The following is a 24,687-nucleotide window of genomic DNA, read 5'->3' as shown; positions in this document are numbered from 1 at the left end:
CCCCCAGAACATGGGGAGTTTAAGTATCTGAAGTGGTTGGAAGGGACTGAAGGGCAGACTCAAGAATGAGCTTGGCCCTCTTTCTTTCTTCTTCCTGCACGATTCATAGCGGCTGGCCCCCAGGCTCACTGGCAGAACCTGGCAAGAGACCCTGGAGGCAGAGATGTATGTCCACTGCTTGCCCAAGGAGAAGGGTGTAGACCAGGTTGGCGTCCAGGCAGGGAAAGCTACCAGCTAGATAGCCACCATGGATAAGGTGCTTATGGCTGATGCCCCAGAGTACATGATCACAGAGCAGGGCACCCTTGAAGACCCCAGGAAGGCAAGGTGAGTATGGGCTTCCTGTTGAACTTCAGATGCACAAGACAGATGATGGCATCCACAGACATATACTTGCAAGCATAGTAAAGAGCCAAGACCAAGGCAGAGCCAGGTGCTTCTGAGCAGGGCACACTTACAGCCACAGAATTAATTCCCTCTGATGCTTGCAAATCAAAATGTATCCATTTCTCCATGGCCAAAATAATAGAAATCAAATGTCCTGTGCTACTGCTGCTGCTCCAGAGACCCTCTGAGATACCACCCTTGAAATGCAACCCTCCCAAAGGGCTGCTGCTGGGGTTTTTATAGCCCTGTCTAACCATCATCATTGTTGCCATCCTGGGTGCTTGAGCCCTCATGAGGGGCACAGGGAGAGGTATGCTCCCCAGAAGGAAGACAGGGAGGTAATAAGGAAATAACTCTGCCCTAAATCTGGCTGCCCTTCACCTTCTTGCACCTGCAGCCCCACACCATACTCCAAGAAAAGAGGTGTGTGCGATCAGAAGAACCCAGTTACTTGTTCTGAAAGTGATGAAAATCTCTGACAGCTATTAGTGAAGGTCTCTGGGTACTTCATCTAGTTTCAGGACAACTGCATAAGGAGAGCAAATAAAAGAGCTTGGTGGACCGTGACCAGAGACCCAAACTTAAATGCACTGGGTTATAGTCCCAAGCTGGGCATGTGGATTTGGACATGTCTCATAAACTCTTTGAGCCTCCGTCTGTTCATCTGTAAAATCCACTTGGTAGTAACTTCCCTGCCAGTTGTATCAGTTTTTGATGGTTGCATAGCAAACCACCCCAAAACTCAGAACAGCCACTCTAACAGTGGCTTAGAACAGCATCCAGTCAGATTTCCTCATATTCTGGGGGTCACTGGAATTGCCTGGTGCCACTCGTGGGGCAGAAGTCATCTGGCAATTAGTATGGGCGGGGCTAGATAGTCCAAGATAGTCTTATTCACTGCTCTGAGGCTGAAAACTAGCTCTCCCTGGGCCTCTGTCCACATGGATTTTTATCTTTGAGGAGGTCCAAGACTGCCCAATACAGTCTAAGGGCAAGGAAGAGAGGGCAGCCCCTGATTTGCTGGTGCTTCTCAAGCTTCTGATTGCATCACTGTACTAATGTCCCATTGGCCAAAGCAAGTCACATGGTCAAGCCAGCCTCAAGGCAGAGAGATAGACTCCACCCGTGAAGGGAAGAGGGGCAAAGTCACATTGCAAAGGGACAAGTACACAGGAATGTACACAGGAAGGATCTGTAGCCACTAAAGCAATCTGCTACATACTCAGATGTTCTTGGTATGGAGTGACAAAATCACAGATTCAAAGGTGTTTGGAAAGGGATATTTTTACAATAGTAAAAATAATGTTTATTAAGACATCGTCACACTTATTCTGTAAATTGGCATACCTGTTGCCTATATGGTATGTTGTAAGGGCCCTTCCTACATATCTGAAATGTGTTCCCTCTCCCTGACTTTCCACTGGCTCATCTCAATGTCTGATATTCCACCCTTAGAAATTCAGTTCTTTTAGTCTTAAGGGATTTGAGGCTTTAAGGAGTCTCTCTGATTATGGAGCAAATCCCTCCTGTTAGTTTATACATCAAGGTCACTACATTTTATACTCTGTGGCCTGACCTCCAGAGCCTAGTCCTGCAGGAAAGGAACACACACACACACACACACACACACACACACACACACACACACACAGCTTATTGGATTGTTCTGGGCATAGCTGAGGAAGAAAGAAAGGAAGGAAGGAATGTGTGCTGAGCACCTACCTGCCTTACACATATTATCCTCATTTTATAAATTAGGAAACTTGGGGCACCTGGGTGACTCACTTGGTTAAGCATCTGACTTCAGCTCAGGTCATGCTCTCATGGTTCATTAGTTCGAGCCCCATAGCAGGCTCTGTGCTGACAGCTTGGAACCTGGAGCCTGTTTCAGAATTGGTGTATCCCTCTCTCTCTGCCTCTCCCCTGCTAGAACTCAGTCTCTCTCTCTCTCTCTCTCAAAAATAAATAAACATTTAAAAAATAAGAAAAAATAGGAAACTAATGCTTGGAGAGATTAATTGACTTGTCTCCAGTTAGTTGCTGGTGAAGCTAGAATATAGACCCAAGTATGTCTGAGTCACAGCCCTGGGATTTTCTAGAGCATATACTGGGACAAGCCTCAGTACCTTCTTAAGAAAGAGTGCACTGCAGATAGACCTTTTGAGTCCTGGCATATCTGAGTCTGTGTTTATTCTACCTCACTCTTGGTAGATAGGTTGGCTAGGTATAAAATTCTAACTTTAAATTCAGGAGATGAATGATATCATCAAAGAAAAAGTCAGACAGAAAGAAATCAGCTTTCTGGCATTCAGCTCAGGTTGGCTAATTTGAGATGAGAAACAATTACATGAAATCCAAAGACTAAATATATTCAATTTCTTCATCTTTATAAGCTCTGAAAACGATTTATTCATTAGCTTAACATTTATTAATTGCCTTCCATTTGCCATGCATTTTTATGAATATAGTCTCATTCTGCCATCACAGTAAACTTGTGAGATAAAAATTATAATTTTCATCCAACATATGAGGAAACTTAGATTCAGGATGGAAAATGATTTGTCCAGGGCATTGAATGATAAAGCCATAGTTCAAACTCAGATCTTCTGCCTCCCAGGTCCGCTGCTTTTTTTTTCCTGTCCCTTCGCTCAGAAGCCTGTCTCCATTATTATGGAGAATTGGATTTTTTCTACCTTCAGAAACTTTAGTTCTGTGGGCAATGGAATAATATCTCTTTGTTTTCTAGTCCAATTACAGGATGTGTTTCAAGTGATCACCATTTGAATCCCAGCCCTTACTAACAATAGACTAAACCTGCACCATCAGTTGTCTGCTCTGTGAATGTACAGAAAGGCATTTTCCAATTCAGGCTCTCTGAGTCTCTCCTTACTCATCTGTCAAATGTTTAAAACCTTTGTAAATATTAGGTCAATAATGAATTAATGGGAGGAATTATCTTAAATGCGTTTACAATTAGTTATTACCAAGCAATTTTCAACACAACCCCTACATTTTGTGTAGGGCAGGGAATAACCGGGGAGGCAGGGAATAAACCAGGATCCTCTCAGTTTTAAGAATATAATGTGAATCCCATCAGGGAAATGGAAAAACCCACTACACGTGTTAGAAGGTCAAAAAGAAAACGTACTGACAATACCAAATGCTGGTGAAAATGCAGAACAAATAGAATTCTCATACATTGTTGGTGGCAATATAAAATTGTACAACCACTCTCAAATGTAGTTTGACAGGTTCTTACAAATTTAAACATGCACTTGCCATATGACCCAGCCATTCCGTTCCAAGTATTTACCCTAGAGCAGTGTTTCTCAGCCAAGAGTAATTCTCCCCCTGTGACATTTGGCCAAGATCTAGAGATAATTTTAGTTGTCACAACTGTAGGGTGGGCTAGGTACTGCTAGAATCTAATGGGTAGAAGCCAAGGATACTGCTAAGCATTCTAAAATGCACAGGACAGCCACCCAAAAGAAAGAATTATCTGGTACAGACTTTTCAGTAGTGCCAAGGTTGAGAAAATCTGCCCCAGAAAAATCAAAACATGTTCACACAAAGATCTTTATATCAGCTGTATTCAAAATTCATAAAAAACTGGAAACTCAAATGTCCTTTAATAAATGAATTGGGCTACATTCTTATTATGGGATACTACTCATCAATAAAAAGAAACAAACTGATACACACAAAAACTTTCACGAAACTCACAGACATTCTGCTGAATGAAAAGTCACATCTCAAAAAGTTATGTGCTGTATGTATGATTTCATTTATATGACATTATCCAAAAAATTAAAACTATCAGGATGGGGAACAGATCAGTGGTTCGTATACTTACATATAGATGTTCAATTTTCCAATATCATTTGTTGAAAAGACTATCCTTTTGTCATTAAAATCCTTTAACATTTGTCAAAAAATAATTGGTGTTATTTTTGTATGTATTTCTTTCCTGGATTCTCTATTATTTTCCACTGGAATTTGTGTCCATCTTTTGACAATATCACCCTCTTAATCGGTGTTACATTGTAATAGTCTTGAAACTGATTAGCATCACTCCTCCAACTGTCTTCTTTTTTCATATTTTTAGTTTGGGGAAGGGGTTGTTTTGTTTTGTTTTGTTTTGTTTTGCTTTCCCATATAAATTTGTAGAATCCACTTATCTGTATCTGAAAAATATCCCAATGGCATTTTTATTAGTATTGCATTAAATCTATACCTGAATTTGGGAAGATGGAAATCTTTACAATGTTGAGTCTTCTAACACATCTTTTTCTGTGTGTTCGAGGGATACAGTATGTCTCTCCATTTATTTAGATCTTTTTTTAAAAAGTGCATTCATTTTGAGAGAGAAAGAGAGCATGTACACATGCAGAGCTGGAGCAGAAAGAGAGAGGGAAAGAGAGAGAATCCCAAGCAGGCTCCATGCTGACAGCGCAGAGCTCGACACAGGGCTCTAACTCACAAACCATGAGATCATGACCTGAGCCAAGGTCAAGAGTCAGACGCCTTAACTGACTGAGATACCCAGGCACCCCTAGATCTTTCTTGCTTTGTTCAATCAGTGTTTTATAGCTTTTAGCATGTAGGTCCTATACATGTTTTATTCAGTTTATACCTGAGCAGTTCATTTGGAGCTACTATAAATGATACTGTGTGTGCCTGTGTGTGAGTGTGTGTGTGTGTGTGTGTGTGTGTGTGTGTGTGTTTTAATTTAGGTTTGCAATTGCACATTGCTAGTTATAGAATTGTGATTGATTTTTGTGTTGGCTTTGTATTCTGTGACATTACTACACTCATTTATTACATCTATGAGAATTTTTTTGTAGATTCCTTCAGATTTTCTCCATAGAAATTCATATCATCTGTGAGTAAGGATAGTTTTCTTTCTTCCTTTCTAGACTTTATGCCTTTATTTTTCTTGACTTATTGCACTACTTAGAACTTCTAGTACCATGCTGAATATGCATGGTAAGAGAGGACATCCTTTCCTGGTTACCAATGTTAGTCAGAAATCTTTATTAATATGATGATAAAGGTTTTGTAGGTATCTTTTATCAGGCTGAGGAAGTTTACTTCTACTCCTTTTGTTGCAAGTTTCTATAATTAATTAATGTTGAATTTTATCAAAAGAATTTTCTACGTAAGTTAATATGATCATGTGGGAGTTTTTCTTCTTTAATTTACAGCTTCCATTTTATCATATTTCCCCTGTACACCATGTGTTTGTTGTTGTTGTTCCTCTGTTCTTCCTGGTCTTTTTTTCAGTGTTTTTAAAGTCTTGATTTAACTATTGTGATTTTGACTATGTTTCTTTATATGTTTCGTAAATGGTTTTAAATTGCAATATACATTCCTTAAGCAATCTTTTTTGGAATTGATATTTTACGTCCAGTGAAAATTACTTCAAGTGACATTCAGAACCCTTACTACCATATAGGCCCCTCATCCTCTCCCTTTATGTTATAATTTTATTATATGTTACATCTACATACCTTGAATAGCCCATAAGCCAATATTATAATTTTATGTGAATCTTCAAATATATATTAAATAACTCAAGAATAAAGGAATTGTCTAGTATATTGTGCAGATCATGAGCATTTCTGTTGCTCTTCCTTCATTTTTGACAGTCCACCTTTTCTTCTGGTATCATTTTCTTTCTATCTGAAAATGTTCCCTAAATTCTTTTAGAAAGATTTGCTGCTTATGAATTCTCTAACTTTTCCTTCATTTGAGAATGTCTTTATTTTACCTTCATACCTGGAGGATATTTTTATTGAGTACAGAATTCTAGTTTAACATTCTTTTCTTACAGCACTTCAGAAATTTTACTCCCCCTCCATCTCTCTTCCATGGTTCATGGTGAGAAATTTGCAGTCATTCAAATAATTGTTTCTCTGTTGAATGTATCACCTTTTTCTGGCTGCTTTCAACAAGTTTTTCTCCATATTTAGATTATAACATTTTATTTTGATGTGTCTGGATTTCTAGAGGTTTGTCCTCTTTGCTTTTTGAATCTATAGATTTGTATTTTTGCCCAACTTAGTAAGCTTTCCATTACTATTTCTTTAATTTAGTGGGTGGAGTACTGTACTCTTTCTCTTCTTCTGGGACTCTGGTGATATAAATGTTAGACATTTGGCATTGTCTGACAGGTCACTGAGGGTCTCAGTTTTTCAATCTTCTCATCTTCAGACTGAATCATTTCTATTGATCTGCCTTCAAATTTATGGACTCTTTTTCCTTCATCTCCATCTGGTATTGACTCCATTCTGTGAATTTCTTTATTCTACTTATTGTATTTGGGGGCTCTAAACTTTCCATTTGGTTTTCCTGATATCATACCATATTGGTTCCTACCATAGGGTTCAACCTGCCTTCACTGGGGTATGGTTACCATGTCAGTTCAGTTTTCAAAGCCTTCGTTGTCCTATTCGGCTGCATTACTCAGTCTGTGACCTGGGTATGATCTATTCAGTCAGTCCTCAGAGCCTTTGGAATTCTGATTAGGACCAAACCTATACATGCTCAACTTGGGGTTGGGGGGAGGGAGGGGAGTCCAGGAGTTAATAGATAACCTCACAAGGTTGTTTTCTCAAGTTTTACCTTTCCATAATCTTCCAGGTACTTTTTGGTTGCCTGGGACTCCCTTTTCTGTCCTCCAGCCAGAATTCTAGGGCCTTAGTTACAGTACTCTGCCATATAATTCTGAGACTGCACCTGTGTCCTGGGTCAGATGGCCAGAGGACAGAGAGGGGGTAAATGCTAAACAAAATGAGGGAGGGAGGACACCTGGGTGGCTTAGTCAGTTAAGCATCCAACTTCAGCTTGGGTCATGATTTCATGGTTCTTGAGTTCGAGCCCCACATCAAGCTCTTCTGCTGCCAGCCCACTTCCGATCCTCTGTCCCCCCACCCCTCTCTCCCTCTGCCCCTCCCCTGCCCCATACTCTCTCTCTCTCTCTCAAAAATAAACATTTTTTAAAAATTATTTTAAAAATTAAAAAAATTAAAATTAAAAAAAAGGGATCCCCCTGCCCAACCTCTTGGCATCACAGATCCACTGATCATTGAGGAAGTTTCCTCTCTCTTAGATTTTTGGCTCTCAGAGTCATCTGTTGTGGCCTCAGCTACTGCCTGCAGGAAACTTCTGAGAGTTGGAGCATGAGAGAAAGAGGAGAAGAAAAATGGGTGTTTCTATGCTCTACTTGAGCTTTAGTAGTTTCTAGTCTCACTCCCAAACTAGAGGACACCTTCTTCCCCCTCACCAGTGTCTACTCATGGGTTTCAGCTGTGTTGCATTCACATCTGGGAACACTAGAGGGTTAAAAAATGTAAATTTAGTGTTCTTCCCCAATCCACTTGCTACTATATACTTTCCACAACCTTCCGGTAACTCCTCTGTGCATTCTCTCCAGGTGGGAGGATTGTGTTCAGGAGGAGAGAAGGGGTGGAGTGTTCTTACTTCATCTGCACAGGCAGCAAGAATCAGACATGAGGTATAGACTGGAGTTTGAATGTGGCAGAGGAGATGAAACAGAAAGAGTTCTAGGTCAACAGAGCATGTGGGGTGGATGTGGTAGGCTGAGAGGGGCCTTGGCAACCTGTGTCCGCACTGCTCCTTACCCACATGCCCCCTCCATGTGTACACACATCAGAAGACATTCCTATCAAGTTAGCAGTTGAGCATTTTCTTAATCCTAATTCTGCCACATCCATTGTGACAAGTTATATGATTTGGGGAAGATTCAGCTGTGCTCCAGCACTTACTGTTGGGGGTAAGTGGCCTGTGCCAAGACTTTTACACATTCTCATTGTATCAAAACTAATCTGAATGAATGACAGGGCTTTCCATGCAGGAAATCCCTTTGATATGCTCGGTCCCGCAGGGTAACTTATACGCCAAGTTCTCCCCTAAAGCTTTATGTGTTTTGTTGCAATCTCACCAGCAACTCAGAAGCTCCACAATGCCATTCTGATTCAAATTTTGGGAAGTCATAACCCTAAAGACACAGATTTCTAGGTGCTTCTGTTTTCATCCTGTTTACTTGCATGTCGATATTTATTGTATTTTAAACTCTGGTAACATGGCTTGTGTCTGTGACCCCACATCTCAGAGGACTGGGGGATATAGCACCTCTGCACTGTCTCTTTAAAGTACTACTTGTTGGGGCGCCTGGGTGGCGCAGTCGGTTAAGCATCCGACTTCAGCCAGGTCACGATCTCGCGGTCCGTGAGTTTGAGCCCCGCGTCAGGCTCTGGGCTGATGGCTCAGAGCCTGGAGCCTGTTTCCGATTCTGTGTCTCCCTTTCTCTCTGCCCCTCCCCCATTCATGCTCTGTCTCTCTCTGTCCCAAAAATAAACGTTGAAAAAAAATTTATAAAAAAATAAAAATAAAAAAAAATAATAAAGTACTACTTGTTTGTGCTCTACCCAGAGAAATGTTGCACTATTGTGCACGTCATTCTGTCCTGAGCCCCTGCCTCATCCAGGGCTCATATATGTTTTATATTGTCTCCTCATTCAGACTGCAATATCTTGAGGTACAGCTAAACCCAGTGGTTTTTTTTAATTCTCTTCCAACCCCAGCTTAGTGCTGGTCACTCATTGCTGTGCTATGTATGTACATACAGAGTCGGATCCAGAAGCAGCACACATAGAGCTGACCACTTGTGCCCCCACACACACCCAGGGGAGACATTCCTGTCCAGATCCTATAATACTAGTACCCAAACCTGACCTGTTAGAAGGCAGGGAGCAAAGGCCAGCCCTGAAGGTCCAAGTAGTCACCCCTTTGGCCTACTAGGAACCAGAGTAGGGTGCTCTGACCTCAAAGGATCTGGATGTCCTAGGAATCAGGGAAGGACAGCATTGGCAGGTGGGAATTAGAGCCGTGTCATCTACTGAACACACTTATGTGTTACATTATGTTATGTGTCAAGCAGGGCTGTGAAGCTGTCATTAATATGGCAAATGACAGATCCAGAAGCTGAGATTCAGAAAAATTAGGTCAGTTCCCAAAGTCCCACAGCCCACAAGAGACAGCCAGAATCCAAACTTAGAACTGACCAAAAACATAAACCCACACTCTTAACAAATGCAAAACAGGTATAGAGAGCAGGAATTAACAACTTATCTTGACATTTGTAATAAAAATAACTTTTGTTCTTTAACCTTTTATAAAAGAAAAGCTTACTTGTTCTCCATTTGATGACACAGGTTAAGTGGAAGCTGACAAGCTCTTAAAACAGAAAAAGAGACACAGAAAAGGGAGCCTGAGGACCCCTGGGAAGCCCCCACAGGGCATCTTGTGTCCTGGTTCCCCACTTTTGTGTGTTTCTCAGTCTGCTTTCCCTCTGAAGTTGTTTCTGCAATCTCATTGTTATGTTTATGTAACTTTGTAGTGTGTTTACTGCATTTCTTTTTTATTGGCCTTTTCCAGAAATACCTAGAATCCTAAATTTCATGCTGCACAGGCTCAGAGGTAGGAATTTAAGTCTTTTAAGGAAAAATAAGGGATGTTTCCCTGCTGCAAGGGGCCCACACCCCAGTCTGGCACTCCACAGCCAGGGGTTGGCTTCTTATCAGAAAAGAAGCTTTCTTGTGACTATTCCTTAAAGTTCTATGACTTCCACCAGCAAACCAAGCAGAAAAAGCATTTGTTCACCTAAGGAGTTCTCACATTTGCAGATGTAGAATCCAGGTCAAATTTTTAAGGACTTTCCTAATTAAAAATAAGACTAAAGTCAACTTTTCATCTATCAGGAGCTTCCTACCTATAGAAACCACCTTTTGTCATTGTGTTTATTAATATCTGGCAGTTTCTTACTTGATTGTCTGGGTTTTTTAAGCTTATTTATTTATTTTGAGAGAGAGAGAGAGAGAGAACACAGTGGGGGAGGAACAGAGAGAGGAAGAGAGAGAATCCCAGCAGACTCCGTACTGTCAGCACAGAGTCCAACAAGGGGCTCAAACTCATGTACTGTGAGATCATGACCCAAGAGTCAGATGCTTAACCAACTGAGCCACCCAGGCACCCCTCGATCATCTGTAAATTGAGTTTTTCCACCCCTAGACACACATGACAGTGCTACACCCCTCACAGATACTCAGTAAATATTCATCACATGACTGACCCCAGGTTATCAATTCCAAGCAGTAAGATGAGTCCTCAACCCCAAGCCACCTGGCTGCTGTTGAGAAGCTCTTGTCAGAGCCTGAAACCCACTTGGCCCCTTCAAAGTGCTGGGAGTGTCTGCCATTCTTCAGTCTTAGCTTCCCAGGCCATAGCTCTTAGCAGAACCCCTGCTGCCTACACTGTGCCTTAGGAAATCTCTTGAGAAGCTGCCCTCTAGTCAGACACAGCCCCTGGCCAGGTGCAAAGGCTCACAGCAGGCACAGACTGGCTTCAGCTGCTCACATCAGGGCTTCAGCTGCTCACATCAGGGCTTCAGCCCTGGCTCCTAATCTCTAGCCCCCTGCATCTACATGCCAGTTTATCAAAAGTGTTGTCATGGCTCCAAGCCCTGCCTGGGAGAGAGGCTTGAGTCCAACCACTCAGAAATGCTGCTGGTGATGCACATGCATGAGGAGTGCTGCACAGCTGGGAGAAGGGGAGGACCCCACATACTGGACTGAAGGCATCTCTGAGATGCACTGTTAAGGAAAAAGCAGGGGTCAGAAGAGCAAGCATAATGCCCCATCTTATACCTAGAGGTAGAGGGAAGTGTGTATATGTGTAAAAATCTAAATATTTTGATCTTATGTCTTTAAATGGAAGGGCACACCAAAAACCAATAACTACATCACCATCAATGGGGTGACTATACAACTTGTCATCCAAGCTAGTGCATTTTGGAGAGGGAGGTGGGTACTATCCACCCAAGATTCATAAACCAGGACTTTCCTGAGCAAAATGGGAGATGTGGTCACCCTATCTGAGGGAGAGGCACACGGGGGAGGGGGGTGTCGGTCCTAGGAGGCCTGTGCCCAAGCTGCCCCTCCGTGTAATCTGATGACTGCCCTTGGGCAAGACCCTGCCAGCCTCCCAGACTGGCTTCCTTGTCCATGACACAGGCTCTTGCTGAGTGGTCTCCAAGGGTTGTGACTACCATGTAAGCCAGGGCACCTCCAAATCTGCACTGTACTTTTCACTCCTGCCACCACCCTCTGTGGCCTGAGATACCACCTGGACCTCACTCCACTACCTTTGTTTTGTGGTCCTACCTGAAGAAGACTCCCAGCCCAGTGTCTTCCCTGGTTGTCATCCCCAAGGGGTTTTCACTGGGTGGATGATGTGGCCCTATTCTCAGGACTTCTCTATTCCCAGGTATACACTGAAGAAGACGTGATGAGTGTGCATGTGTTATATCACAGAGCACGTTAGGAAGTTCTTGGGGCATGCAGTCTCTTTGAGAATGAATTAGTTATATTTGCATGTTAGCCTTCTTACCAGCAAACACCAATTAAGTGCTTTAGGGATTTTTACATTTCTTTTCCCAAAGGCCAGATTCTGTTTACAATCCCAGGTTTAGCATTTGTTCAGTGAGCTCACAGAAATATGATGTTAAACCCCTAGGTAAAAAGTGTAAGAGAATATTCAGTATTGGTTTCACTAGAGCTGATTTTTGCCAGTGGGCTCAATGCCAGTAATTCACACAGGCAGGTCACAGTTCCAAAGTCCTGTCCCAGAAATCCTATTTGCACCATGGAACAGCCTAAGGAGTTGCTGAGCTGATTTTCTCAACCTACGTTCAACAGAACAATGACACCAGGGCTCCAGAAGCACTGGAGCATGGCAGTGGTCTTGAGGGGTAAGTGCAAGAACTACCACCCACTCCCAGTTCAAACTCACTCCCTAAACCATTTAAGCAAGCAGCTGGAAGCAAGGAGGGAAGGATGTTATGATTCTCAGGCTGCCTCCAGGGTGCAGCTGGGAACTTCTCTGCTGCCTTCTGGGTCACTGAAGGTTCACAGTTGATCTTTGACTCAACTGGTGTGAAGAAAGTTCGCTGTGCTCCAGGCTCTCCTCCATCACCCTCTCCCAACATGACTCAACTCTGTGCTCCATCCCTAGCACAGAACCAGGGATGGACAGACAGATAGATGGGTGGGTGGATGGATGGATAGGCAAGTGAATGGATGGGTGGATGGATGGATGGATGGATAGATGGATGGAAGAATGGATGGTGGGTAGATGGATGGGCATATATGGACAGGTGGGTGGGTGGACAGATGGATGGATATGTGTGTGGATGGCTCAACAGACAGATAGAGGGACAGATGTCACTTGAAGGCCTCTGCTGTGCCTCTTATCATGCCAGCATATACTAAGTGCTCAGCAAATATTGGCTGGTTTTTCAGTTTGAAATACAATGGCTCTACTTTAAATTTTGCACAAACAGAATGGTGTGGCAGTACAATGGTGCCTCATACTAGGTCAGCCCTTGTGCTGTTGCTGCAGTGAGGCCCCTTCTGCATAGCTATTCAGACACCAGAGTGATCATGGAGTGAAGGTGCAACTGACAACCCAGGGCTGAGAGAGCTACCCATCACCTTGCTATTTCTTCTTCTCAGCATTAATATCTGACTCTCTGATGCCTCATCTCCTTCCAGTGCTTACCTCTCCATCCACTGGATTAGGGAAGAAATGACACTCCACATTTCTTACTGGGATATTTTTCTGAGTATGCAGGCTATAATTCTTTGTTCCCTCCTGTCCATTACTAATTACTATCTTGTTCAAATGTCCACTTGCCTGCTCACTTACTGTGTGACAGGGACAAGCAAGCAGCTGATGGAAGCATTTGAACCTCACACACCTGGCAGCCTCCCTCTGAGCTATGGCTGGGCAGGATAATCACCTGGGATATTTTTAAATGCACACCCACGAGCATTGTGTTTAGACTTACCATGTATATGTGTATTTAAAACACTCCTTTTCCATTTCTCTTCCCTTCCTGAAAAATTCATCCCTAAAGCTATACAGTGTGGCAAAGCAAGGTGAGTATCTGCAGTGGGCAGGCAAGGCATCAGCAGGAACCAGAGGATCAAAGTCAGAGTGTCAGAGCCAGCAGGGTGAAGAGGACAACTCGGGGGTGGGGTGGCACCAGAGGTGTGGAGTTTCTTACATATGGAGAGATTGATCGAGTAAGGAAAAGAGTTTAAGACTAATAGAAACCAAGTTTCTCACTGTTGGAGAAGGGAGTTATGAGTAGAAATAACTTTGGGGTGTTATACTGGAATTGGAGGTATCCATGGACTCAAAGTTAGCTTAGAGATGACAGATGAAAGTATCTGTGTACATGTATGAGTGCACATAAAACACACATATCCATTCACTGAGTCTAGAAGCAGTGACATCCCAATAGTGATGATCATATTTTGACTTCTACACACCATTATCCACTATTAAAAAAAAAACCTCCTTGGAGAAATAGCTGAATCCAGGGCTGAGACAGAGAAGGTACAAGATGAAACTGAAACTGGACCATATTCTTATGTCAGAAGTCAGGGAAGCACTCTGAACAACGACGGGGCTGAGTCACAAGGACACAGCTTGAATGAGCCACACTAACACAATCAGGACACATCTGAACATCAAAATAATAACTAATAGATTGTAATTCATTGGATAAAATAGAAACCAGAAATCCATAGTGATATCAATAAATGCATAAAAATTTGGTGAGGAGTAGGCTATGTGCACAGATTTGAAATTCCTCCCCACAAAATTCTTATTAATTACAGAGAAGAAATGAATAGCTCTGTAGGGAGAAGCCTGGCAGGTGGCCTGAAGGCAGTGGCCCAAGTCAACATCACCAATAATGGGACAGCCCAAAGGCCCAGACCACCTGATAGGATGCTGTGAGGACACAACATAATTCAATACAATCTGATCACATCAGGGAAAAGATGAACCCAGACTAAGGACATTCTACAAAATACCAGGCCCATAGTCTTCAAAAGTGTCAAAGTCGTGAAAGTCAAGGAAACCCTGAGACATGTTCCAGACCAAAGGAGTCTAAAGAGACACCACAACTAAAAGCAGCATGCTGGAGTCTTCATTTAAAAGGCATTTTGGGGGCAGTTTGAAGATTGGGATCTGTCAGGGTGGTTAGATCTATCAGTGTATTAGTAATTGGACATACCCTTGATTTTGATGACTGTGCTGTAGGAGAATGTTCTGTTCATAGGATGTGTGCCTAAACTTTTCCAAGGTGTTAGGATTTCAGATGGGCAATTTACTTTCAAATGATTCCAAACAACGACAAGTAATTTATACTATATGTGCAACTTTTTTTCATCTTTTGGTTGCTGCCAAATATTTTTAAGTATAAAAGTAAGGTATTTTGAATCATCAAAAATAAACAAACTTAAAAAAAATATGTACAATAATAACCACGAAACTTCCCAGGTGATTGATGCATTCCTGAATAGTTAGTTTTTGTTCTAGAAGTAACTCAAGCAGGGGCGCCTGGGTGGCTCAGTTGGTTAAAAGTCTGACTTCAGCTCAGGTCATGATCTCACAGCTTGTGGGTCTGAGCCCCATGTCAGTCTCTATGCTAACAGCTCATAGCCTGGAGTCTGCTTCAGATTCTGTCTCCTTCTCTGCCCCTCCCCCACTCATGCTCGCTCTCTCTCTCTCTCTCTCTCAAAAATTTATATTTAAAAAAAAATTTAAGTAATTCAAGCAGTAAGCTGTGGGCTGTGAATGTAGACCTCTTTCCTCAGGCTACCCAACCCTGGATTCTCCAACAGAGCCTCACTTGCTAGCTCTGGTCCCACCTGCTTCAGTCCTCACAGACCTCCCTCAGTTAATTCTGGGCATGCCCCAAGTGCTCAGGAAGAAGTCCAAGTGCCACCTGAGAGACTTGTCTCAATGCTGCCACCTGGGCTAGCACCACAGATCCTACAGAGGCCCCGTCAAGCTGTGAGCTCTGACTTTCTCATCTCATTGGGCTCTTTCCTTGCTTGGGGTGGCCTGGTTGTTGAAGGACATCAAGGCTACAGTCTTCTGCCCCAATATCTGAGTTCTAAGTGAAAGAATTTCTTGGAAGCAGCTCTTTCTCTGAGCCTCAGACATGAGTCAGGCATGTGGGCTCCAGTGGGTCCAACTAGCCTGGGTTGGGCATTCAGGGTCACTCCCCTGTTGCTCTGAGAATTGAAACCCAGGCAACCTTCTCACTCCCTTTTCTGTCAGGGGGACTATTTCCTAGAAAGGCACTCAGATCTTTGTATCAATGCCTCCCTCCCAGCCCACCTGATGTGTGCAGGCACACCTGTGCCCCTAATGGGTAAGGTTCAACTCAAGCTGCTGGATATAGTAATGGACCAAAATGGAAGCCTCCACCCCTCCAGCCCCCACCGCATCCTTGTCCAGTGCCCCAGACAACTAGCCCCCATGTTGCCATGTGCTCTGGGTGGGCTGCCTCTGCCACCTTGTCTTAAAGGTGGCAAGCAGCCATCACAGGCAGCTTCTTTCCTATCATCCCCTGAGACCACTCAATGCAGGGTGGGGTGAGGTGCTGGGGCTTATGTCTTTGCCATCAGTGGATGGCATGGCAGGGAGGTGGCTTCAGAGGGCCTCAACAGGCAGGGTCCATAGAGGTAAGATCTGGATGGAAGATACTGCCTTCAACATCCCCGACATCCCAAACCCTAACTCAGGCTTGCTTTGCTTTGTCTCCTAGTGTGGACAACTCTGAGGACCCCGTGTATGAGAGTCTAGAGGAGTTCCATGTGTTTGTCCTCGCCCACATATTAAGAAGACCAATAGTTGTCGTAGCAGATACGATGTTGAGGGACTCAGGTGGAGAAGGTAAGTTCATATGTAATAAAACGGCCATGTAGGACTCATGACCCAGAAAACATAACATCCCTATTAAGGAAGAGACAGCCTAATGTACAAGTTGAGGCTCCCAGAAGGCCACAGAGCATTATTCTGTGAAGATGAAGATTATAGTATTTCTCCTCAATTTCATGTGTTTCTTTTTCTTTCCCAGTGGCAGGAGGGTTTACTCCTGGCCATCCACCCAGCCATCTATGCTTTGTGTCGATGGCAGGTGGCCATGAGAAATCTGGCTGAGTGTCAGCTGGAATGAAGCCCTGAGGGCTAAAGCCTTGAAGAAACCAGGTCAACCCAGGGCAGTAGGTGCCTGCGGCTGGTCCTCCCTCCAGCCTTTCTGCCCAAGCAAGTGGCAAGGCCACTTCCAAAGTTCACAGGGCAACCACACTCTCAAAAGAGTAGGGAAAGAGGAGAGGTCAGGGAAGGTGGGCCAGGAAGGTCACCCCCTGTGCAACTGCCCCTGCCACTCAGCACAACTTCCCAGGTCCAGTCCCTCCCAGACTTTTCACTTTCCCTTTGCTTCCATCACTAGCACAAGCCAGTCCCTTTTGGTGCCATGTTTCCCTTTGGTCACTTCTCAAAAAGGTCTCCTTGCCAGGTAAATGTCAGACAGTGAATATCCCCCAGCCTAACTTAAATTTAAACCTGAGCCTTAACAAAAGTCATGGGTCTTCCAGAGTGTCCTACAAATTAGGACAAGGCTCTTCTTGCTGAGTCACAACTGCCAAAGGAAGTCTAATGGGGCCATGGTTGTCACAGTGGAAGGACATTGGTCCTGACCAGTGCCACCTCCTTCCCTGTGCAGGCAGCAACATGGTGTTTGTTCTCTCTGGGTACAGAGCCAGGACTCTCACTGGGGTCTCTGGGCACATAGACGTGTACCCATCAGATCCCACAAGGCTGGGTCCATGTTTCCTTCAATGTTACCTGTGCTCAATGGCTCAGCCCTCTCCAAGTGGGCCTACCCCACTTCTCAGCCCGTGGGCAGAATCACAACTAAATCTAATGTGGATAAAGCAGGACTGGTGGAAGGAAACCTGATAGTTCCTCAAAAGCATCACAGAAGCTATTTTTGCCTGCATTCAGCTCACAGAAATACAGTGAGTGAGTCACTGACTCCAAGGCCAAGAGAGACAAGGTTCTTATTAAGAAGTAGATGCTGTAGCAGGGCAGATATTTCCAGAAGTTGTTCTGTTTCAGTGAGGGTTTAGGCTCTCATCCCTCCCTTTGATGAGTAAGGAAATGAACATGATTGTGTCCCAATTGCTAAAGAAGCCAATCCTCATCTCCCATTTCCCATCTGACTCACAACTTGGTGCTGGAGTTTTCTGGTTGGTTCCTTTGGACTCAAAAGAAGAGCTTCTCAAAATATAGAACAAGAAAGCTCTTGAGAAGCATAGATATCATTCTGTATATAAATGCTTTAATGAACACAAGGAGAGGAAGAAGCTCATCCAGAAAAACATGGATTTCCAGACAGTGTTCAGTGCATGTCACTGCTGACTGTTGTGAGCTCTTGATCATCTGTGTAGGTCTCAGGGCAGCAGGCCATCCCTGGGAAAATCACAGTGAAAAGCTCTCAGCCCTGTCCCTTTTGTCCCCAGTGTGCAGCCTGACAAGGCACAAGGATGAGCAAGAAGGACTCTGCCATGGAGGCAGGAGGGAGTGAGGGGTTCCCTGAGCATGCATGGGGCTCCAGGTCTCATCCACCTAGTACCTGTGAGCCTGAGCTCTCTCATCCATCACCAGATGGGCAACACCTAGCTTACTGCCTTGAGAACATCAGCCCAAGGGTGTCTGATGATCTAAGGCTGATGACCCTCCCTTCTGCCCCACCACCTCATGCAAGGTGGTAAGGGATGCCACTTAGGTCCTCTTCAGGCTCCACATGCTCTCACCATTTCTGTCCACAGCATTTGCTCCAATCCCATTTGGAGGGATTTACCTGCCTTTGGAGGTGCCTCCCAACAGGTGCCATTGCTCACCTCTGGTTCTTGCCTATGATCAAGCGCATTTCTCTGCCCTGGTGTCCATGGAGCAGAGAGATCAGCAAAGAGAACAAGGTATGCCTGCTGCTTCCTGAGACACAATGTACAGGGCAGGGGTGGGCACAGGAGGGCATGGGGAGGCAGAATGTGGGGTTGTCTGTGGGGAGCACACCCATGCACATTCAGTAACAATGGATTTTGTGTGTATATGGATAAATGAGTATGCACATGCAAATGTTGCAAAGGCACATGCCATTGGAAATAACAATGTCAAAGACAACTTTTAATTTCAAATACAAAGCAAATTAATAATTCCTACCACACTTAAATAGCCTTTAATGTTTTTCCCTTTCACATCTATGTACATTTTATATGTACATTTATAATTCATCTTAGATGTAAACTCTTTAGGTCCCTAGAGCAGGGGCCTGCAAACTATGGCCCCACTGCCTATTTTTGTAAATAAAGTTTTAGTGGAACACAGCCATATTCATTCATTGACATATTATCAGTGGCTATTGCTTTGCACTACAGGGGCAAAACTGAGTAGCAGCCACAGAAACCATGTGGCTTGCAGAGCCTAAAATACTTACTAAGTAGAGCTTTATGGAAAGACTTTGCCAACCTCTGCTCTAGAGTAAGCTTTTGAATCAAAAGGTTGATATTCTCTTTCAAATTGCTGCAGCTGTTTCCCTAAGTAGTTGTTTCAGTGCTGCAGACAGGCCCACCAGGCCAGCCCCACAGGCTGTGCACTGCACAGTTTCAGGCCACCACCGGTCAGATGCTCATGTGGAGCCTGTCTTCCATCTCTGTGATATGTGTCTTTGCTGTGGAAATGGCAGGATTCTGATTAGAATGGATGCTGTTTTCTCATGTTAACTAGTGGCTGGCTGAGTGAGAGGGGGAAACTCATCCTCCTCTTGTCAATCCTGCTTCTGCTTTAGACAGAGAATCCCCAAGAGACTAAAGGACAGGCAGGACTGACAGTTTCAGGGTCCCTGCCTTTGGGTCTGGTCTCCAGAAATGCATGGTGGCTAGCCAGGCAGTGATGTGAGTCCTGGAAGGAAAAGGAAAGCAGGGTTGTGGCCAGCTGTAATGGGAAAATCACATCATTTTTCCGTATCATTGACAGATATCTCATTTGGGTCATGGAAAACAGTATTTAGCCATGAAGGACTGAGAAGCATCTTTGCCTTTTCTGTTGTCTGTCAGCCTTTTGGCCTTTGTGGGTTTTAGCTCTCCTCAGAGCTTACCCCAGCCCTTGGGCGATGTGGGGGCCCTTTCTCAGGACTTGGGATCCCAGCCAGGATCGAGGCCACTCCATCCAGGCTCCCCAGAGACTCTCTGCTGTCAGGGAAGATAAAAGTCTCAGGGCTGGCATCCCTGGTTGCTGAACAGGGGGCTCAGACACCCAGTCCTGTTTTATATAGAAGACATTGAGCTCCTCCAGGCCTTCCAGATACTGTTTTGAGGTGTTTCAAGGTGAAAATGCAGGTGCCTTTCAATAAAAGGACTCATGAGGTGGGGCTGTGGTTCAGCTTCTCTCAGGGGAATGGTTGCAGAGGTGACTGTGGTTTCACCTTTGATGACTTGGTTTTCCCAAAGAGGAGTTTGGGTCCCAATCCTTGGTTCTGTGTTGCTGTGACACAGGCTTCTGCAGCTCTACCCACTAGGTTACTCCTCTGAGCAGGGGTGAGGGGGGTGGAGCGGGGGGGTCCTGCCTCCACTGATGTCTTGTGGCCCCATCCAGCCCCCTTGACCCACTGCAGGTCAAGTGCCACAGTGCCACCTTCTTTTTTTTTTAATGTTTATTTCTGAGAGAGAGAGAGAGGTGCAGAGAGAGAAGGAGACAGAGGATCTGAAGCAGGCTTCACACTGTCAGCACAGAGTCCGATGTGGGGCCCGAACCCACAAACTGTGAGACCATGACCCAAGCCAAAGTCGGACGTTCAACTGACTGAGCCACCCAGGGTCCCCTGTGCAGTGTCACCTTCTGCACAAGCAGAAGCTTGTGCCCAGGCTGGGTAACTTGTGTGTGGCATGTCAAACCCTCATACATCTGGAGAGAACACAAATGCTCTGTGGGCTCTGAGGCTTTAAGTTTTGCAGCAACACATCCCTGTGCCACCCTTGTAAGTCTTACGGGTGCTGGTAGAGGTGGCTCTGTTCCCTATACCTCCCATCAGCCTGAAGCTCAGTGGTTCCACAGGATCTGTTTGGGAGCCAAGGGTTAGTTCAATAAATGTATGTTAAGCACCTGTTACTTCCAGGTTTGGGAGCCCCAAAGATGATGGTATCCCTGCTTTAGGGCTCTCACTACCTTATAGAGGAGACAGGCAACTCCCCCACACCACAGTACAAGGCAGAATGTACACAAGGCAGGCACAAGCTCCATTCAGGAAAAGAGCGATTATTCCAGTTTGGAAGAACAGAGAGAGACAGAAGAGAGAGGGGGTGAGAAGTAGTCTTGGAGGCTGTGTGATGTCCGGAGGCTGGTACCAGGGGGACAGAATAGGCCTGAGCGAAAGTGCGAGGCTGCTGAAGGAGTGGTGCTGATGTGGCAGAGCAAGCTTGTGCTTAAGGAATGTGCCATTGGTCATGGAAAGGCCTAGGCGGTGCTGCTTCTGTGCTGTGCGGCATCAGGAGTCCTATCTAGGAAACAACATTGCCTATCGCTAAGGCAGTCCTGTCTCCTGATCCTTCAGTGTTGCTTCAAAGATAAACCTAAATGTCTTGAATACGTCCCTTCCTGGCCACCATTAGTGTTGTGTCTCCCCAAAAGGACCTGCTAAAGGTGGGAGGAACAGAGAAAACCTGTTGGGGGAGCCATCACCAGGGGAAGCCAACCCCAGGGCGCCTCGGTGCTGCTGTCCTTTCCTGACCTACAGGAGGGGGGGGGGCCTTTTTGCAAATACCAGGTCCTAGAATTTCATGTGTTGTTACCTGATGGTTGGGGGTGTTGGGGAGAAGCTGAGAGGAGGTCAGCAGCCCATCTAAGGAACAGACTCAGCCTCTCTTCTCGGCCCTTATAATGCCAAGGAAAATGGAAGCAGCCACAGAAAGCCATACTATAAGCCCCCAAAGGAAGATGTGTCCCGAATAGCACTGGGCTGTAAGGGGCTCAGAGGATAAAGGGCTGCTGCTGCTTCTCTAACAGGGGGTCCTTCCTGAGGTGGGTGGTCCAGGACTGGCACAGCAGCTCTAAATGTTCTCAGGGATTCAGGCTCCCAGCCTTTCCCTGCTCCACCATTATTTTTTTAATGTTTATTTATTTTTGAGAGAGAGAGAAAGTGGGGGGAAGAGGCAGAGAGAGAGGGAGACAGAGGATCCAAACTGGGCTTTCTCTGCTCTGCACTAACAGCAGAGAGCCCAATGCGGGGCTCGAAGTCACAAACTGTGAGATCAAAGTCAGATACTTAACTGACTGAGCCACGCAGGCACTCCCATCCACCATTACTATCATGTGGTTTCAGTCTCATGGTCATATGATGGGTACTGCAGCTCCAGGCATCACATCCAAATACCTTCTCTTCCTGAAAGTTTGTCTTTTCATTTGGGAGGAAAACCATCCCCGAGGACCTGTGCTGGCCTCTTGCTAGCCCAAGCTGAACACCATGCCTGCAGGTTTCTGGCTGCATAGAAGCCTGAGAAGAGAGTACAGTGGAGGAAGGAGGGGGCGAGGTGGTTGGTGGGGGTTCAGTGAGCCAGCTTCACATCCTGGGGGTGGCGTGATGTTTTAGGCAGTTCCATCTGGATTGTCCTCTTTCTTTCAGCAGTGATGAGTACCTTGTATCTGGGGAAAGGCAAAAGGATAGAAATTAATTCTTTACCAACTGGTCCCTTGTCTGGAAATAAACCAGTGTTGACTGTTGGGCTCTCAATCCCCTAAAAAGCCATGGTGCATGAGGCTGTCAGTGCCAGCTCCTTAACAGAAAACCCGTTCTCTTTAAGGGCAGGGAGATAAGCAGGCTGTCTTATAGCACTTGTCAATGCCTTTGAGTCTTATGGTTCAGGGGCTGCCACAGGTAAAGGATGGCACATGCTCTGTGCAGTCCTGGCAGTGGCCAGGGCCCCCACACGACAGGGAGATATTGGGGGTCCTGTTGGAAGCCAGACCCGGTGCCAGGCAGCTGACTAGATGATCGTGTGCCTCCCACATCTGAATGCCACCTGGTAGTTTCGTGCTCAAAGGTTTTCTGTCCTCAAGCCCTGGGCCTGTGCTGGGACTCTCCCAGACAGGACCATAGCTCTGGACCCACAGCCTTCTGAACCCTTCTGAAATCAGAACTTAGCCAGGCACTGGGCTTTTCACTCCAACCTTAAAGAAAGTCTCTGTAGCTCTGTGCTTTCAGGATGCACTAGACTCTGTCTCCAGAGGGCACCTTTGCTGAAACAGGAAGATTTTACAGATGCTAAGTCACCACCCCAGTGAGCATCCTTGCCCACAAGGATGGGCAGCTGAGGGAGAGAAGATTTAGCGGGAAAACCATCTTTTTCCTCCCTGTCCCTTTCTTGCCATGCCTCTCTCTCCATTCATGAGGTCCCCTGGCGCCTGTTAGAATCCCTTCAGCTGCAGGTAACCAAAACCCAGCTCAGCATGGCTTAGACAGGAAGGGTGTTTGTTTACTCACACACCCAACCATCTGGAATCTGGCAGGCCCCATGGGACAAGTTGGGCACTTTAGGAATGTCCTAAATGACCATGCCCCCATCCCACCCTGCAGCCTCCTCACCTTCCATGTAGGACAAGCCACTGCCACCGTCCCCAGCATCAACACACACACACACACACACACACACACACACACACACATGTCCTGTTTGCCCCCAAACACCTGTGTGTGAGAGCATGGGCAGATCGAGGTAGGAAGTATCCACAAAGATCCCAGAGCATCTTGTCCTGGAAGAAACTAAGACATCCTCAGAAGCAACTAGCATGGTGTTAGAAGGACTCCTGGGCTGAATAGACAAGGCTCCCACAGGACAAGAGGGACAGTAAAGATCATAACTGGAATGAGTAGAAATACGACAAGGATTGTTTAGTCCACAAATTCATAATGATACTTGGCAAAAGACTCACTTTTCACCTCTCCTTGGTGCCACACATAACTTTGGAAACTGGTAAATAGCAGGAAAGTATCAGCCCAAATCCTGCATTTCCTCAGTGAACTGGTGAGGAGACTTTTCTCTGAGTTGAGATATCTCAGTGTGTCATGAAGGGAGAGGCAACAGCATTCATTGTTAAGGGCTGAATTCATATGTTGACTTCCTAATCCCTGTATCTCAAGGATGTGACTGTATTTGGAGACAAGGCCTTTCAAGGGGTAAAGTGAGGTCATGTGGGTGGACCCTAATCCACCTGAGTGGTGTCCTTATAAGAGATTAGGACACAGACACACACAGAGGGGAGCCACAGGAGGACCCAGGGAGGAGACAGCCATCCACAAACCAAGGTGAGAGGCCTCAGAAGGAGCCATCCCTGCTGATTCCTCGACCTTGGAATTCCAGCCTCCAGAACTGTGAGAAAACACATTTCTGCTGTTTAAGCCATGCAGTCTGTTGTTGCTTTGTTATAGCAGCCCAAGGAAAGGAATACAGACAGAATGAGAATACCAGTCTTCAAGCCCAAGTGAATGAATGGGTGAGTCTAAACACAAATCAGCAAATACCGTAAAATATGGTTAAAAAATTTTTAAGCATATCTTCAGAGTTTATTGGGAGCAAGGAACAGTCCTGTTGACTCCCATCTGAGACCTTGACCCATCAGCAGTGTCCCATATGTTTATGGAGTGTCTTTCCTCCCAGGCCACATACATGGAAGGTGGAACCCAGCTGTGACCTCACATCTCCCCCTGACACACACACACACACACACACACACACACACACACACACACTACAGCAGGCCAGCTTGGTACCTGGATGGAGAGGCATTACAAAGCTTGTGAAGGACTTCTGCTTCCACTGAGGACCAGTCAGATCCAATGACATCTTACTTTGGCTTCCAACCCAGAACCAGAGCTGATGAGAAATCGACAGTGGAGAGGAAGGTGCCCTGTGCACCCCTAATCTTCCCATTCCCCACAGAACCACCACATCCAGAAGGAGGGCATGTCGGAGCTGGGAAGAAGGTCAGCCGGCCCAACCCTTGCTGTGCCCTACACAGGAGGGACTCATATAGGTCACCTGGACAACCAGGGGCATAGGTGGGACTTGAACTAGGTATCCTGACTCCTACCTGGGACTTCTTCAACCTCTGTTTGAATTTTTTTTTTTAAGAATAAAAGGAAAAATAAAATGCCTACTGGAACTTTTATAGAGGGTAGAAAGAAAAATGCCTGCTCACTGGTGAGAGACCAAAGTGTGCTCCTGCATCTTCCGGTGGTCTTGGTCCCCAGGAGAAGGCCAAGAGGAAAGGTATGGCCTAGGGATCCCCCCCCCCCAGTTT

At 45.4% G+C, this 24,687-nt stretch overlaps 1 protein-coding gene across 3 annotated transcripts in view; it reads left to right on the top strand.

The window, feature by feature from the left end:
* The window catches only part of OTUD7A (OTU deubiquitinase 7A), a 360,750-nt gene that overhangs the window by 321,398 nt on the left and 14,665 nt on the right, over positions 1-24,687 (top strand). For all 3 annotated transcript variants that reach the window (XM_053223657.1, XM_053223655.1, XM_053223656.1), the window contains 2 exons: positions 16,097-16,224; positions 18,165-18,314. In XM_053223657.1, the coding sequence (XP_053079632.1) occupies positions 16,097-16,224; positions 18,165-18,314 (278 nt within the window). The remainder of the gene's footprint in view (positions 1-16,096; positions 16,225-18,164; positions 18,315-24,687) is intronic.

The sequence above is a fragment of the Acinonyx jubatus genome, chromosome B3 (assembly GCF_027475565.1).
Source record: "Acinonyx jubatus isolate Ajub_Pintada_27869175 chromosome B3, VMU_Ajub_asm_v1.0, whole genome shotgun sequence".
In the NCBI taxonomy this organism is placed as follows: Eukaryota; Metazoa; Chordata; class Mammalia; order Carnivora; family Felidae; genus Acinonyx; species Acinonyx jubatus.
Note: the sequence above shows the minus strand (reverse complement) of the source record. Positions and strands in the feature narration are given on the sequence as shown.